General features: G+C 45.0%; 1 protein-coding gene across 1 annotated transcript in view; it reads right to left on the bottom strand.

Moving 5' to 3' along the window:
• Positions 1-18,562, bottom strand: part of TRPM8 (transient receptor potential cation channel subfamily M member 8) — a 2,182,726-nt gene that overhangs the window by 1,629,994 nt on the left and 534,170 nt on the right. The window contains 2 exon segments of the mRNA XM_033944097.1: positions 1,751-1,778; positions 9,850-9,866. Coding sequence (XP_033799988.1) covers positions 1,751-1,778; positions 9,850-9,866 — 45 coding nt within the window.

The raw sequence follows: 18,562 nt of genomic DNA on the forward strand, positions 1-18,562 counted from the left end.
TGCTACTAGACATATGTAGAGCTGTACATTGGCCGTCAAATTGAAAACATAGCTTGCAAAAATTATATTAGAAGCTTCCTCTTACCTTGATTTTAGAAAACAGATAAAGACACAACTTAATACCTTTTTATCCTATTTTATCTCAAATTGTTGTATTTCATCTATATTGTATGCATTTAATCTCTGAATTTTTTTGATGTTTTTTTAATTGATGTATTCATCTGTATTGTATGTATTAGGCTTGATTGTTATGAACCGTCTAGAACGTCCGGTATGGCGGTATATAAAAATAAAATTATTATTATTATTACATTAAACATAAGATGGAATCCCTGCTCAATAGAGCTTACAATATAATTAAAACAGACAAACAGGACAAATGGAGGTTAGGGAATTTCTAAAACAGGCGTGGGTACTTTACAAGTTAGTAGGAGTTAGGAGTTAAAACTAGTTTCAAAGTAGACTTTTAGCTTGGATTTGAATACTGCCAGAGATGGAGCTTGACATACTGTGAGAAACGCTGCCCAAATCTGTAAAGAACTCCACAGAGGTTTTACATTCATTGATTATATAGTGTCACAACCACGCTCCTGTAAAGCCCAGCAAGCGTGTAGAGCTGCGACCAAAATCTAGATCCGGCGCGTCCCTTACCACAAAGGGATCCCTCTGGTCTTATTTCAGGCACAATCTCTGTCTCATGAGCACCAAAGGTAAAAGAGTCCCAGTCAGGAATGGCAAAACAAAAATAGCTTTATTCTAACTACAGGTTGAAGAAACCAAGACTACAGGCTTATAATACAGGGTAACTTGCATTGGCATGAACTTATAGCAAAAACATTCAGTCACTGTACACAGTAGAAAAACTTAAATCTCAAAATGAAAGATGTCCAGTTCCCTGCTTCTGGACTTTAATCAGGTAAAAAACATAGTCCTCTTCACCAGAGCAGTAATGTTTTAATAAGTAGTATTTCAACACCCAGTTCATAGCACACAAATACTGTACTGATCCCTCTCAGTATCAAGCATACGTTTCCCCTGAAAACGCTACTGCAGATATGAGTCACAGCTGTGCAGAAGTAACGACATTTCCCAGCTTGTTCAACATACAGGAAATACATTCAAACTTTCCTACTTTCCAAAAACCCCTAGGTTTGGCTTTTCCGGAGAGTTTCTAAATTGGCTTTAACAAAGTTCTAGTTAAACTGGTAGCACAGGGTTATATACTGACAAAACCCAGCAACTTCCCACTTTCATGCTTACTGTGTTTCCATGGCTGAGGGCTGGGTATCAGCACCGACATGGCTTTCTTGTATCTCCACAGATTCTCCCTCTGGCTGCTCCCCAGGATTCCAGATAGGAGGTAACTCCTCTGCCTCCACCATAGGATAGTCTGAGAGTGGCTGGCTCTCCACAGCTTTCCACTCTCCTGCAAACTTCCCTTCTGAGTGCCCCCTTCCTGTTTTTAGGAGCCACGTTATATCCAGTGGAGAGCCACTCCCCCTCTGAGTAGGTGGGGGAAGGGTATTCCACACACCAGCCAGCTTCCTATTACCACCAGCAGGTTTCTTCCTAGCCCTGTTTCTAATATGTTGCTCAAATGGTCTCAGACTTCTGACAGTGGCAGGGACAGGTCTGCACAGAGCATAGCTTTTCCCTGCAACCTTCTCCTTCTCTGTTTCTTCTACCTCCATATCAATGTCTGAGCAGAAGTCAGCTTCATCAGTTAATTGGCAGGTCACCTGATCAGCACTCCTGCACCTAGGCTCAGTGTAGTTTCTCTTGCTGCTTGGGACAAAACCCGGGACGGATTTGGGTTTGTTATCAGAAAAACCCCAAATGGACCTGGGTTTGTCACATTCCCCCACACTTAACAGCTGACTCCTGCTCGTAGTGGAAGGACCCCCCATATTCTCCGGGATCCGGGACAAGATATCTACATTAGTGTTCAATTTACCCGGTCTATGAACCACTGTAAATTTGAATGCCTGTAGTGCCAAATACCATCGGGTGAGCCGTGCATTGTTATTCCGCATGGTATTCAGCCACCTTAATGCAGCGTGATCAGTGTGGCCAATGTGAACTCTCTATCCTGCAGGTAATGTTCCAGTGTTTGTACTGCCCATTTTACTGCCAGACATTCATGTTCCACAGTAGCATACCTCTGCTCATTCGGGTGCAGTTTTCTACTAAGGTACAATACCGGGTGTTCTATCCCCTGCCTTTCCTGGCTAAGGACTACTCTTAGCCCTGTGCCAGATGTGTCAGTCTGTAAGACCAACGGTTGAGTGAAATCAATAGCCTTTAATACTGGACGGGTACACAAACTTTCAGGGTTTCAATTGCTCGATTAGTGGTTTCCGCCCAACACAGAGTTTCTGGACTCCCCTTCCTTAGCATGTCTGTGAGGGGCCCTGCCCGTGCTGAGAAGTGCGAGATGAATCACCTATAATACCCAATCAACCCCAGGAAAGCCCTAAGCTGCTTATTATTGCTAGGCCGGGGATAAGACCAGATGCATTCGACCTTAACTACCAAAGGTCTTATGTGTCCTCTCCCTACAATGTACCCTAAATATTTAACCTCCCTTTGAGCTAGGAAGCACTTTTTCGGGTTCACTGTAAGCCCTGCCTTCCTTACTACCCTCAGTACCATAGCTAGGTGTACAAGATGTTCCCACATTATGGAGTGTATCACGATATCGTCAATGTATGCATCTGCGTACTCCTGATGGTCCCTGAGCACCTCGCGGACTAAGTGCTAACAAGTTGCAGCTGCCCCGTGAAGCCCAAAAGGAATGCACCTGAACTGGAACAAGCCCCGCGGGGTGCTGAACGCTGTCTTCATTCGCGCTGACTCTGTGAGAGGAATCTGCCAGTACCCTTTAGTAAGATCTAAGGTTGACAAAAACTGAGCCTGGCCTGGTCTATCCAATAGTTTATCCACTCTGGGTATCGGGAATGCGTCGAACTGAGCCACCTCATTCAGTTGCCTGAAATCAATACAGAACCAAGGTGTCCCGTCCGCCTTGGGAACAATCACAATTGGCTGCACTAAGGGCTCTGTGAAGGCTCTATCACCCCCAAGGTAAGCATTTACTGGACTAATTCTTCTACCAATTTCTTCTTTTCTTCTGGGACGAGGATGCTGGTACGCAACATCCAAAACGGCATAGACATGGCTTTAAACTGAGGACAAGGGGAAATACGATAGTTGATCTGACATCGACACATCAGACTAGAGTATCAAACAAAGATACTGAACTGGGAAAAGGCGATAGAGAGCTCGAGACTGAGTGGACATTTTTTGAAAAAAAACCCCAAAGACGCAATGCAGGGGCCCAAAGAGCTAATGAAATTAAAGAGCGGTAAAAGGAGGAAACAGCTGGAGCCAGAGGGACACCCAAAAATGGGGAAGCAGGCTGATGACGAGATAGACACACCACAGGAGGAGGATGAACGGAACGAGGCTCGGGGGCTGGCAGCCCATGAAGGGATCGGCAGGAGCACCAAACCACGAGGAAAACCAATAGAGAAGGTAAACAACAGGGACTTAAAAAGTTATAGCCAGTAAGGAGGACCTAGACATAATTGGAGTCACAGAAACATGGTGGTCCGAAGACAACAAATGGGATGTGGTCCTACCAGAGTACAAACTCTATAGGAGGGACAGGACACACAAGAAGGGTGGAGGAATAGTGCTATATATAAAGGACTCCATTCCGTCAACCAGGATGGAAATAACAGTAGGGGCGGATGGCTTGGAATCACTATGGGTTAAGCTGACAGGAGGAAATGGAGCAGACATAAAATTGGGACTGTACTATCGCCCACCAGGACAACCGGAAGCAAACGACCAGGACCTGGAGGCTGAATTGAGGCAGGTATGCAAAAGCGGAAGTGTGGTGGTGATGGGGGATTTCAACTACCCTGGAATAGACTGGAGCATTGGACACTCAAATTGCACGAGAGAAACAAAATTCCTGGAGGCGGTGAGGGACTGTTTCATGGAACAGCTGGTCACGGAACCAATTCGAGGAGATGCCACTCTTGACCTAATCCTCAATGGGCTAGGGGGACCCTCAAAGGAAGTGGTAGTACTAGCGCCACTAGGAAACAGCGATCACAACATGATCCAGTGCAAGCTAGAAATAGGAACATCAAAGGTGAAAAGAACCACAACGACAGCACTCAATTTCAGAAAAGGAAATTACAAGGCCATGAGGAAAACGGTGGGAAAGAAGCTCAGCAACAGCTCATGGAAGATGGAGACCGTTGAGGAAGTTTGGGCCCTACTCAAGGGCACGGTGCACGAAGCACAAAACCTGTACGTCCCCAGGTTTAGGAAAGGGTGCAAAAAGAATCGAACCAAAACCCGGCATGGATAACAAATGCAGTGAAAAAGGCGATAAGTGACAAGAAAACATCATTCAGAAAATGGAAAAGGACCAAACAAAGGACAACCAGAAGGTGCACAAAAGGCACCAAAAGGACTGTCACCAAGTGGTTAGGAAAGCAAAAAGAGAATATGAGGAGAGACTGGCGGGGGAAGCAAGAAACTTCAAACCATTCTTTAGGTATGTGAAGGGAAAACAACCAGCCAGGGAGGAAGTGGGACCATTAGACGATGGAGACAGGAAGGGAGTGGTAAAGGAGGAAAAAGAGATAGCTGACAGGTTAAACAAGTTCTTCTCGTCAGTCTTCACGAGAGAGGATACATCCAATATCCCACAACCCGAGGAGATCATAAACGGAGACCATGATGAAAAGCTGATCCAACTAGAGGTAAGCAAAGAGGATGTCCTCAGAAAGATAGACAGACTGAAGAGCGACAAATCACCAGGTCCAGACGGCATCCACCCAAGGGTACTAAAAGAACTGAGAAATGAAATAGCGGAAACACTTTGCCAAATATGTAACCTATCCTTAAAAACTGGGGAGATCCCAGAGGACTGGAAAATAGCAAATGCCATGCCCATCTTTAAGAAAGGATCAAGGGGTGACCCAGGAAACTACAGGCTGGTGAGCTTGACCTCGGTTCCAGGAAAGATGATGGAAGCACTGGTTAAAGACACAATCTGCGAACACATAGAAAACAATGGTCAACTGAAGGCGAGCCAGCACGGCTTCTGCAAGGGAAGGTCGTGCCTCATGAACTTGCTTTACTTCTTTGAGGGAATAAACAGCCAGATGGATAAAGGGGAATCCATAGACATCATTTACCTTGACTTCCAAAAAGCCTTCGACAAGGTACCTCACGAACGACTGCTTAAGAAGCTGTGGAGCCACGGGGTGCAGGGGGATGTCCACCAATGGATCAAACACTGGCTGGCAGACAGGAAACAGAGAATTGGAGTAAAGGGCCATTACTCAGACTGGCAATGGGTCACGAGCGGAGTTCCACAGGGGTCAGTGCTGGGACCGCTCCTGTTCAATATATTTATTAACGACCTGGAGACGGGGACGAAATGTGAGGTTATTAAATTTGCTGATGACACCAAACTCTGCAGCAGAGTTAGAACCACGGAAGACTGTGAAGACCTGCAAAGGGACCTAACAAGACTGGAAGAGTGGGCAAAAAAGTGGCAAATGAGTTTTAACATAGAGAAATGCAGAGTCATGCATGTAGGGAAAAAGAACCCAATGTTCAACTACAAAATGGGGGGATCATTGCTAGGGGTGAGCAACCTTGAAAGAGACCTGGGGATGATGGTGGACCCAACACTGAAAGCATCAGCACAGTGTGCGACAGCCTCAAAGAAAGCAAACAGAATGCTGGGTATTATTAAAAAGGGTATCACAACCAGGATGAAGGAAGTCATCATGCCACTGTATCGTGCAATGGTGCGCCATCTGGAGTACTGTGTCCAGTACTGGTCGCCGTACCTCAAGAAGGACATGGCAGTACTTGAGGGGGTCCAGAGAAGAGCGACTAAACTGATAAAAGGTATGGAAAACTTTTCATACGCTGACAGGTTGAAAATGCTGGGGCTGTTCTCCCTGGAAAAGCGGATACGTAGAGGAGACATGATAGAAACCTTCAAAATCCTGAAGGGCATAGAGAAGGTAGACAGGGACAGATTCTTCAGACTGTGGGGAACCACAAGTACAAGGGGTCACTCGGAGAAACTGAGAGGGGACAGGTTTAGAACAAATGCTAGGAAGTTCTTTTTTATCCAGAGGGTGGTTGACACATGGAACGCGCTTCCAGAGGTTGTGATAGGCCAGAGCATATTACAGGGGTTCAAGGAAGGTTTAGATAGGTTCCTAAAGGATAAGGGGATTGAGGGGTACAGATAGAAGTAGAGGGGTACAGATAGAAGTAGAAATGATCATGAACCACTTCACAGGTCATAGACCTGATGGGCCGCCGTAGAAGCGGACCACTGGGCGCGATGGACCTCTGGTCTGACCCAGTGGAGGCAACTTCTTATGTTCTTAATCTATATGGACGTACCCGAATCACCTTCCCCAGGTTGGTCACAATATCATGGGCCACCACTTCCGTCCTGCCAGGCAGTGGGGAAAATATATCTCCAAATTGACTAACCACTGCCTGCACCTGCCTCAATTGCCTTTGAGAGAGGTCCGTACCTATATTCACCTCCCCTTGTGTGTCAAATTCAGCCACTTGTGGACCCAAGTCACCTTCTTGCCCCCGCTGTGCAAGTAATGTAAGTGCCACTCTATCCTTCCAGGGCTTGAGCAAATTAATATATGTCTGCACATGCCCCCTCCTATCCTTTACTCTGTAGTACACATCCTCTATCTTTTCTATGACTGTCCCTGGCCCCTTCCATTGGGCCAAGAATTTGTGAGAGTTGGTCGGTATTAACATCAATACCTGATCTCCCACCTGCAACTACAATGCCCTTGCTTTCCTATCGTAATAGGTCTTCTGTCGCTGTTGGTTCCACTCTAAATTTTCCTTCCCCTGAACCAGCGCCCGCTTCAACCCTTCCTTAAGTCATGCCAGATATGTTATAATATTACTTTCTGTCTCTTCTGGAAAGTCCCATTTGTCTCTAAGCATGTCCAGCACCCCCCTCGGAGAACGCCCAAACATTAGTTCATAGGGGCTTATGCCTAAAGAGTCCTGTACTTTCTCGCGAGCAGCAAAAAGAACGAAAGATACCAGTAAGTCCCAATCCCTTGGTTCCTCTCCTATCCCTTTTTTAAGCATTTGTTTAATGGTTTGATTAAACCTTTCTACCATCCCATTCGCCTACGGATGATAAGCGGAAGTTTTGATGTGTCTAATACCAAACCCTTCCCAGAACAACCTTATCTCCGCCGACAGAAATTTGCTCCCCTGGTCAGTCAAAACCTCCCTGGGAAATCCCACCAAACAAAATAGCCCCAGCAATTCTTTCATAATAGCCGTAGATGTTGTTTTCCTGAGGGGAAATGCCCAAGGAAACTGGTTGCCACGTCCATCACCACCAGGATGAACACATTACCTCTAGGAGTCTTTTCCAGGGGCCCTATTATGTCCATCCCTAAATGCTCTACTGGTTCTTCAATTATAGGGATGGGTATAAGAGGTGCCTTCGCTGGTCTTGCCAAGGACAGCTTCTGGCAGATCGGACAGGACCGGAAGAATTCTATCACTTTCTGCCTGATCCCTGGCCAAAAGAACCTCCGAGTAACCTGGGTAAGGGTGGCCTCCGCCTCCTTATGTCCTGATAACGGGTGGTCATGAGCTACCCTCAATACTAGTTTTCTAAACCCTTGGGGTACTACCAATTGTTGTTCTCTACTACCCGGGACACTACCAGGACCTTCCTTTTACAACAGCCCCTGCCTCTCCCCTTCCTGTCTTTCTCCTGCCCTCTGCCATCCTTCCTTCAGAGTAGGATCATCCTTCTGTTCAGCTCTAAAGGTAGGGAAAGTTTCCATTACTTCTTTGTGCAGCCATGGAACCTCCTTAGTCCTCTTAACCTGTCCCATTGCCCTGCCCTTCCTTTGTTGCTGCCTCCTTTTCTGGGCCCGCGTCTTACGCTCACCTTTCTGCCTTGCTTCCTGGAATGCCTCTCCTGTAAAGGGAAAGATCTCCCCTAACCGAGTTTCCTCCCCATCTTCAATGCGTGCCTGTGAGCGCGTATTTAACAAGCACTGCTTCTCTTTCATAACCTCTGGGAACCCCCACCAGTTGCGTCCCAAAATGACTTCAAAGGGGGCCTCAGGAACAATGGCTAACGTGGTCCTATACACCTTATCCCTGTATCTTATGAGGGTGGGCCGCATCGGATATTGTCTAGTCTCTCCATGGACACACTGTATTCTAACTTTTCCTCCATCCACATTTTCCTCTCCCTGGGAAATATCTTCCGCTAGAACTGATAGGCCATCATTGACTGATCAGCTCCCGACTCTAATAATGCCTCCACCTCTTGTCCACCCACTGATACTGGTAGAAAATATTCATCTCCCCTTCAGGTATGCCCCCCTGGTATCCTGCACGCTACCACAGAACACGCCTTCTGTTGGTATCTTCTTTCCCTGCACTTAAAACATTGCACCGCTGTAGTAGGTGTAAATTTCCTCAGGGTATTACCCTGGGTTCTAGAAAACCTATTCCCACTGGGTCCTTTATCCCCAGGTGTATGTGTCGGGATGGATGTGGGTGGGTGTGTTCTAAATGCAGGTCTCACAATCTCTACCCTACTTTGGGCATCTAGGTACGCCTTTACCACTGTCAAGGTTTGGGTCAGGTCTTGGCATCCCTGCCTACGGACCCAATTTTGTATATTACATTACATTACATTACGGATTTCTATTCCGCCTGTGCCTTGCGGTTCTAGGCGGATTACAATATAGAAAATATCTGGGACATTCCAGTAGAATTACATTTCAGGATAGGAGTAAGTTACAGGAACAGTGAAGAGTTATGATATTACAATTTCACAGAAGATATTACTTGTTACAGAAGATAATACATATAGCAGAAGATAATGCATTTTGCAGAGGTAATACATGTCAACTCGATCAGTTAAGTCGGGTGTAGTGTAGAAGAGTTATAGTACATTCTTGATCACAGACAAAGAGATAATATGGATGAGTGATTCCGAAGTCGTTGAATGGGAACTCATTGGGCGGTGGTTAGAGTGATGGGAGATATTTTTTGAACAGTAGTGTTTTTATTTCTTTGCGGAACTCTTTTATGTCTGTTGTTTTGGTCAGTAATTTAGAGATGTCAGAGTCTATTTTGGCTGCCTGTGTCCCCAGGAGGTTGTCATAGAGTTTCTTACGACAGGTACCGTTGAGTGGTGGATAGGTGAAGAGGTTCTGTGTTCTCCTTTTTCTTGGTGGGTGGTAGTAGTGAAAACGGTTATTTAGGTAACTGGGTGCCATGCCATGGGTTACTTTGAAAATGAGACAGTATATCAGAGGGCATAGTTTCCAGAAATTGTTCTAATACAATTTCCGCGAATAAAGCTCCGGGGTCAGTTAATACTGGTTGCAGCCACCTTTCTGCCATTTTCATGAGGCGTTGTAAGAGTACCCTAGGTCTCTCCTTCTCCTGCCACTGCATCCTACGAAAAGCCTGCCTGTAGTGTTCCCTTATAAAACCCAGAAAGCCTAGGATATGGGCTTTAATGACCTGATAATTATTCACCTGTCTTGGTGCCAAAGTTTGGAAGGCCGCCAAGGACTCCCCTGCTAAACAGAGTAGCAATCTATCTGCCCACTGGTCAGTTGGCCAACCTGCTGCTGTGGCAATTCTTTCAAAAGAATTTAAAAAGTCATCTGGGGCATCTTTCAGTGTAATTTTACTTAAATTTATCATGTTCAACACGTTTTGCCCTACCGTAGGCTGTAAAGGTAAGACCCCCAGTACCGTATTCACCACTGAACCACCTGATGTGGCTTGCAATAGCTGTCCCATCATCTGTGCCTGTGCCTCCATTACACGGACAAAGTCCTTGTGGTGCCGCTCTGCTGCTTCTTGGCTCGCCTGGCACAGACCCTGGTTGGCGTCTATGACCTTCATCAGCTCCTCATTCTGCCTGTGACGCTCCGCTGCCACTGCTGCCAATGCTGAAGACTCCATCCTGGATCTGTGAAAATGTGAACACAAACACTCGATCCAAGTGTGTCATCTCAATGGTCAATGACCCCCAGCACCACCCTCCTAGACCCTCTGTCTAGTGCACTTACCTTAGTACTGGTGAGTCTTCGCCTTTGTGCTCCTTACAGAGAGCACCGCCCTTCTTCCAGGACCTCCCTGGAAACTCCAGGGGTCATCTGGTTACTGGCTCCACTCCTAGAACACTCTCCTGCGATGCGCTGTTGTGGATTCCTCCGCAGTTGATCCAGTTGCTCCTATGTAAGTTCCGGCAATGCTGTTCTGAAGACTTATAAATCCAGGTTAAAGCTACTTCCAGAAGCTTGGTACAAACAAACTTTTCCTCCGGCAATGTAAATCCAGACAAGTGAAAATCCAGAAAGAAAGGAACAAACAAAAACAAAAAAAACATTTTTCCACCTTGCTATGCCATTCTTCACCTGAAGGAGGTACCCGATCACACTCTTGATACCAACTTGTCACAACCACGCTCCTGTAAAGCGCAGCAAGCGTGTAGAGCTGCGACCAAAATCTAGATCCGGCACGTCCCGTACCACAAAGGAATCCCTCAGGTCTTATTTCAGGCACAATCTCTGTCTCATGAGCACCCAAGGTAAAAGAGTCCCAGTCAGGAATGGAAAAACAAAAATAGCTTTATTCCAACCACAGGTTGAAGAAACCAAGACTACAGGCTTCCGCCTTATAATACAGGGTAACTTGCATTGGCATGAACTTATAGCAAAAACATTCAGTCACTGTACACAGTAGAAAAACTTAAATCTCAAAATGAAAGATGTCCAGTTCCCTGCTTCTGGACTTTAATCAGGTAAGAAACATAGTCCTCTTCACCAGAGCAGTATTGTTTTAATAAGTAGTATTCCAACACCCAGTTCATAGCACACAAATACTGTACTGATCCCTCTCAGTATCAAGCATACGTTTCCCCTGAAAATGCTACTGCAGATACGAGTCACAGCTGTGCAGAAGTAACGACATTTCCCAGCTTGTTCAACATACAGGAAATACATTCAAACTTTCCTACTTTCCAAAAACCCCTAGGTTTGGCTTTTCCGGAGAGTTTCTAAATTGGCTTTAACAAAGTTCTAGTTAAGCTGGCAGCACAGGGTTATATACTGACAAAACCCAGCAACTTCCCACTTTCATGCTTACTGTGTTTCCATGAATATTCTTAGGAGCCACATTATATCCAGTGGAGAGCCACTCCCCTTCTGAGTAGGTGGGGGAAGGGTATTCCACACACCAGCCAGCTTCCTATTACCACCAGCAGGTTTCTTCCTAGCCCTGTTTCTAATAGACTGCTCAAATGGTCTCAGACTTCTGACAGTGGCAGGGACAGGTCTGCACAGAGCATAGCTTTTCCATGCAACCTTCTCCTTCTCTGTTTCTTCTACCTCCATATCAATGTCTGAGCAGAAGTCAGCTTCATCAGTTAATTGGCAGGTCACCTGATCAGCACTCCTGCACCTAGGCTCAGTGTAGTTTCTCTTGCTGCTTGGGACAAAACCCGGGACGGATTTGGGTTTGTTATCAGAAAAACCCCAAATGGACCTGGGTTTGTCACAATAGTAAGTACAAACTTTTCCTGGTCCCTCCTGCCTGTCTGCCCATTGGATAGAGCAAAGATGGTTCATAACCAATCAGATTCTATTATACCTACTTCCTGTTTCTCCACCCCTAATTACATCTCCCATTCCCTTATTCACCAGACCTCTGACCATATTTACAGTTGCCCATATTTGGGCACTATCCTCTCCTTTCACATGCTTGCCCCTCATGTGACATGCTTAGATCAGCTTTTTGAACAATAGCTCTTATAGTTGTGCTTATGAAGGAGTCTGGGACTGGTTTTCCAAGTACTGAAGGAGTCTGGAACTGGTTTTCCTAAGTGTTGAACTAAGTTTTCTCTTTAATAAAATGCTGAATTATGTTTAGCTGCAGACCTAATTTATCTCATGCCTGTACTGGGTGTTAGCTTGGACATTCTAACTTCTTATGGCTATCTCAGCATAAACGACATGCAACAGAAAGACTGCAGGGCCTAGATAAGTGACTTGCTAGTGACCTGCTAGTGTGAGCTGAGGACCAATGATTGTTAAGAAAAGTAACACGTGAAAAGTTTTTTCTAGAATTCAGTTGTATAGCCAGAAGAATGTATAAATATCTCTGTAACATCCTTTTTTCTGCACTTCTGAAGCCAGCTTGGAGCTCGGGAGTCGCATACATATGCTAATAAACTATCTGTGCCTTCTTCAAGTATCTAGGTTTTTTGGCTGCCCAAAGTGACCTTTCATTTGGCGCACGAACAGGGACGTGACGGTCTTTTGACCGCCGGCTACTCGATTGGTCACTTGTGTCTGGTCTGAGAACCGACCTGTCTGCTAAGCCAGCTTAATTCCTCTTGGAGTTTGTAGACCTCGTGGCTCTGGCCGGCTCAACTGATTAATCGAGTCCTGACTTAACGTACAGATGTCTGTCTGGTTCCCTGGCCTTAGTAAATGACTTGATCCATCAATGAAACTGCTGGGAGGGATTTTAGGAACTGTCTCTGTCTGTTTGGTAAACGAAACTGAATCTGTAGATCTGAAGTTAGACAATAGATGTAAGCTGTTTGTATTTCCTTCACTGCAAAGCTGTGCTATTCTGTGGTGTTACAGATTCGGAGCAACGGTTTGTTCGTTTTGCTTTAGACCATTTGAGACTATTTGATACCCAAAGACTCCTAAGACTCCTGATGCAGGCCGGGTGGCCGAAACATTATCATGTCGAGTCGTTGAGTTGCTTTGGATGTATGAGCTAATTTGGATTAATAAAGACCATTGGATTTATCAGATGAGTTGAAAGACACTTTTTTGTGCACCAATCTGATTGGACATTTCCACTTTGCTCTTGCCTGTATTTACAGGCTCAGCATCTTTTCTGTAAATTGCAATACATGGTAATCAGGGGGTCAGGGACATAGCCGATTTTGTTAGTGCTGAGTGACAATGTGTGTGAATGTATATTTTTAAACCTAAGGAATTATAAAAAGAACTACATTTGTAATTTGATCACTTTGATCTTTATGTCACTCTCTCTCCTCTGTGACATTCTGAAGGGAGGGGGAGTAGGTCTCTCCTGCTTTCTTAGAGGGCTATGAACTTTTCAGCAGAGACCAAAGGATTTCAATATGTCTTTTTGTGTACATTTCAATACAGTATTTGTTTTTGTATTTCTTTTTATAAATCATATAAGCTTAGTATAAAAATGTAACTTTTAGGTATAAGAATGTAATTTTTAGGAATGCTTTTGTATGGAAGTAAATATTTTGCCAGTCAGCTGATAGTGAAGAGACTGCCGCTTTAGAGAGCGCTTGTGTCAGATTACCCTGTTTAGTGGGTGGACCCAGAACTGAATTTTACTTAATTTTTACAAGTCAGCTCTTTGGGGTAGGAACCTGATATAGAATAGGGATTGAGAAACGTCAATCGCTCCTACTAAACTTACTTGCTCCACTTCATCACTTCATCATGCTTCTATTCCTTTCTCTCCTCTCTTCTACCTTCCAAAGTATTTAGATCAATACTGTCTTGTTAAAATGTTTATTTTATTTTTATTTTTCCTCTAACTCTACTTTTCACTTCTCTATTACCCTCCAGGTACTTTAGTTAGATTGTGAGCCTTCGGGACAGTAAGGGAATTTTTCAAGTACCTTTCTTATTTCTAATCTTAATGTATATTTTCTGTAAACCGCTTAGAACCTAACGGATGTAGCGGTATATAAGAAATAAATTACATTACATTACATTACATTACATTCTTATGTGTTAGTAGACATCTTAAGTTCAATTATTTTGTACCTTCTCTAATCTTTTGTAAACCGCATAGCACTTCACGGTATTGCGTTATTGCTGTTATTATTATTTATCTGAGTCTTTCAGATAGTGGGTCTGCCTTTTCAATTTTCCTGTGGCCATATTTACATTGATTTCAAGTATCTAATCTAACCTAATCCTTAGGTTTGTATACCGCATCATCTCCACGTTAAGTATGCCTTCCTCTTGTCACCTACCTTGGGTTTCATATTTCCCAGGGTTCCAGGTCCCTTCCCACACCCAGGTCCAGGCTGTCTGTAGTCTCCCTGTTCCTGATAACTGCAAGGCTCTGCGCACCTTTCTCAGTATTGCAGGATACTGTCCCATCTGGATCCCTGTATGATTCCACTAGGGGCGCGGACTCAGCCCCTTTTGTCTGGACCCAACTCCAGGAGTGGTCTTTCCGCTGCCTCCAAAAACTTCTGACTCAGGCCCCTGCCCTCTGGCCCTTCCGCCCAAGCAGCTGAGCTGTATGCCCTCACTTCTGCCCTGCGATATTCTGCCTCTTTAGTCTTGCAATATATATACTGACTCCAAATATGCTTTCTTTACCTTGCATTCCCATAGGACCATCTGGAAACATTGAGGTTTCGTTACAGCCTCTGGCCGCCTGATCCATCATGCTCCCCTCATTCTTGACCTTCTTGAGGCCGTACAACTACCCTCACGTGTTTCTGTTATGCACTGCCATGCTCACAGACGCGTGAAGGACCTTGTCTCTCGTGGCAATGCCCTTGCCGACTGTACAGCCCAAGCTGCCAGTCTCTGCCCCTTCTTTCGGCTTCTCTGTATACAATCATTCCTTTTCTGGATACCCTTACATCCCAATACACTTCTCAGGAACAGAATTGGGCACGCACTCTTTCGGGCCAGTCTGTCCTGAAAGAGGGGTGGATACAAAATGCATGGATGCAAAATGCGCCAATGAGCCAATTCAAGTGCCAATCCAGACCCACACACTGATACTTCAAATGCAAGCACAGCGAGTACCCTCATATTCATTCCTCAACACCTGGCCCTCACGATTGTCAAAAGATGCTATGATCTGGCACTCTGGAGAACCAGCTATGAAAATGACTCTCAAAAGACATTTCTTTATCAATCACCTTGACCAGCTAGTCCGGAATATGGTCCGACAGTGTGTTGTCAGTTCTAGAATAAATTCCCCAATCAGACGATGCCACCTCTTGGACAACCCATTGGAACATATCCGATGCAGGTTCTGTCTATAGACTTCACCCACATGCCCACCTCTCGTTCCCTCAGTCACCTCCTAGTTGTCACTGAATGCGCCAGGGACGTAACCAAACACCTCCTGAATAATTCCATGCTTTGGTCTCCCTGTTTCTATAGGCAGTGACAATGGCCCTGCTTTCATTGCCAATGTTGTCCAACAAACTGCTCAGGCCCTTCAAAATGAATTGAAATTATATGCTGCTTACCACCCCCAGAGCTGAAAGGACCCTTCTCATGAAATGAATTGAAGAAACTAATCTGCCTTGGCCTGTCTTGTTGCCTTCTGTTCTTTTCAGATCAGGTGTACCTTGTCAAAACTCACTGGACTGTCCCCGTTTCAGCTCATATTTGGCCGGCCACCACCCATTATGAACCCAGGCCCTGGTTCTTTTGCTACTCTGGGATCAGATATCCTCCAGAGTCAGGTCTAATCCTTAGCTAAAGCCCTTCAAGAGCTCCACAAATGGGTCCTGGAAAGGGGCCCACTACCGATAGCTACACAAGTTCAGGGGTATGTCCCTGGAAATACAGTATGGTTAAAACTTGGAAGTCAGACCCCCCTGAAACCAAGGTGGATAGGTCCTTTTACTGTCCTAATTTCTTCTCTTACAGTTGTCAAGGTGTCCGGACACGAAACTTGGTTCCACTACAACACGGATCTTCAGCTGAAGCTTTCTAAGACCTCAAAAGTTCTGATATATTTACCACTGTACTTAGCAGGTGTTCTGAATATAATTCTTTATAAGTGTTTGAGTTTAATTGACTGCCTGTGGTTCACCACTACCTTTAGCAAGTGTCTTGAAGTTTTTAAAGTTGTGCCTGAAAGAAAAATGAGCTTCTTATGTTAGCATTGTAGGCACCTTTTGTCTTATATATATCTGATATTTGTGTTGCCCTCACTGCCTTATGCTTCTTTCTTCTGTATTTCTGTCCTATTGTACTTAATAAGTGCCCCTAGCCCCTTTGCCTGATGTTTGTTTGCATGATGGAATTAAGTACAGAAAGTGTCAAACATCAGAGGGTATTTTCTGTTTCCAACCTACTGGTGATGAAGTTTAAAAGTGGGCGGAAATCTGCATTGATAATGTTGAGGGTCCACTTATCAACCAGATTCTTATTGTAGACCCCACTCGCCCGGTGTTTGTATTTTGATACATGTGTGCTATTTGATGTTGCCCAGGGTCATGGTTTTGCCCCTAATATAGTTTTGTGTGGCTCCCTAGATTGACAGTGTTATTATACCAAATGTGCTAAGTATATATGTCTGTATAACCTGATGCCTTTAAGAACTGCCCCTATGAGGAAACCTTCACTAATGATGGAGCCTGTCCTTTATAGGAATGTGTCTCGTGGGCCACCTACAAGAACCCTCATAAATACCCAGCCAATACCCCCTCTGCCTCCCTTACTTTAGGTCCTAGCTCCGGCCCCTTGTGTACTACAGGCTATTCCCATGGTTTTCACTGACCCACATAACTGGAATGCCAATATCCAAGTCCAGAAGGCCAGAGACCGCATGGCATTGTATATTGATGGTAAAAGGTGAGACCCAGGTACTGATGTATATGTCCGTATTGTATCCCGCTCATGTGCTCCTGTCCATCACTCTGTGGTGTTTCCCCAGTTTTATGAAAGTAGATGCTGATATCTTGTAATCACTAGAAATCTGTTTATACAGTTTGTTGAAACTATAGGTCAGACTCTTAATGTTAGCAATTGTTTTGTATGAGGAGGGACTGGTATGGGAGAACAGTGGCCATGGGAGGCAAAGCAGCTGGACATGTTAAACCTGATTTCATAGAATCTCACTTTTACGTCAGGTCCACGACCTTCACGATGGGCCTTGCGAATCTCCATTGTTGCTTCCCACTGTCTTCAGCACCCTTCAGACACTGCTTAATGGAACTTCCTATGAATGATGGTCAGCTCCTGATAGTTGATAATTGGCTCTGTGATCTGTTTGCCTACTCTTGGTTGCCTGCTAACTAGACTGGTACATGTGTACTTTGCATGATCCGCTCCAGCTTCTTCCTGTTACCGCTGGCCGATGGTGAACACCTGGGAACCCGTATTCAACACCAGGGGTCGCCAAAAGTGGTCTACTTCCACCAATTCCCTTAAAATAGGTGAATGGGGTGATGACTGTCCTGCAGAATGGATCATTGCTGTTTACGGACCTGCCACATGTGCCGAAGATGACACCTGGGGCTATCGGACCCCAATCTGCATGCTGAACCGCATTATTCGTCTACAAGCTGTACTCGAACTGATAACTGAGATCACTCGAGTTTTGAGTACCATTGGCAGAGCGAATGCTAAAATGCACATTGCTATCTATCAGAATTGCCTAACTCTAGATAGAGGGTGGTGCCTGTGATAAATTCAACCTCTCCAACTGCTGCCTTGAACTTGAGTAATGTGATTGAGGACGTTGTGGATCGTATCACCAAACTGGCTCATGTTCCTGTCCAGACCTGGCGTGACCTTACTGCAGACTGGATCTCTGGTACCTTCGGCTCCTGGTTGCCCTCTGGTTCAGCAATAAAGACCATCTTGCTGGGTGCCACCCTGTCTTCTCTGCTCCTTTGCTGCCTGCCCTGTGTAGTCCCCATAGCCATAAAGCTGCTCCACCGAACTGTTGACTCTGCTGTTGACCGTTCCACTGCTGCTATTGTCCTTGCGCTTCCCAAGTATCAACCAGTCCCTACAACTGATCCTGACCTTCCTCCTTCTAGTACTTTATCAGGCTCGTCTCCTTCCTCCTTCATTCGACTAGCCTGAAAGGGGGGGACTGAAGGAGTCGGACTGGTTTTCCAAGTACTGAAGGAGTCTGGGGCTGGTTTTCCTAAGTGTTGAACTAAGTTTTCTCTTTAATAAAATGCTGAATTATGTTTAGCTGCAGACCTAACTTATCTCATGTTCTAGCCTGCCTGTACTGGGTGTTAGCTTGGACATTCTAACTTCTTATGGCTATCTCAACATAAACGACATGCAACAGAAAGACTGCAGGGCCTAGATAAGTGACTTGCTAGTGACCTGCTAGTGTGAGCTGAGGACCAATGATTGTTAAGAAAAGTAACACGTGAAAAGTTTTTTTCTAGAATTCAGTTGTATAGCCAGAAGAATGTATAAATATCTCTGTAACATCCTGTTTTCGGCACTTCTGAAGCCAGCTTGGAGCTTGGGAGTCGCATACGTATGCTAATAAACTATCTGTGCCTTCTTCAAGTCTCTAGGTTTTTTGGCTGCCCAAAGTGATCTTTCACTTACACCTCTAGTTTAATGTTCTCTTGACTACAGGCATTATGTACAGTATCCAGTACTGTCCAGGAATGCTTCCCCTTCTACCTTTTGAGTCAGTAATACTTCTAACTGTCATATGCACTCAG

The sequence above is a fragment of the Geotrypetes seraphini genome, chromosome 5, assembly GCF_902459505.1.
Source record: "Geotrypetes seraphini chromosome 5, aGeoSer1.1, whole genome shotgun sequence".
NCBI classification, from domain to species: Eukaryota; Metazoa; Chordata; class Amphibia; order Gymnophiona; family Dermophiidae; genus Geotrypetes; species Geotrypetes seraphini.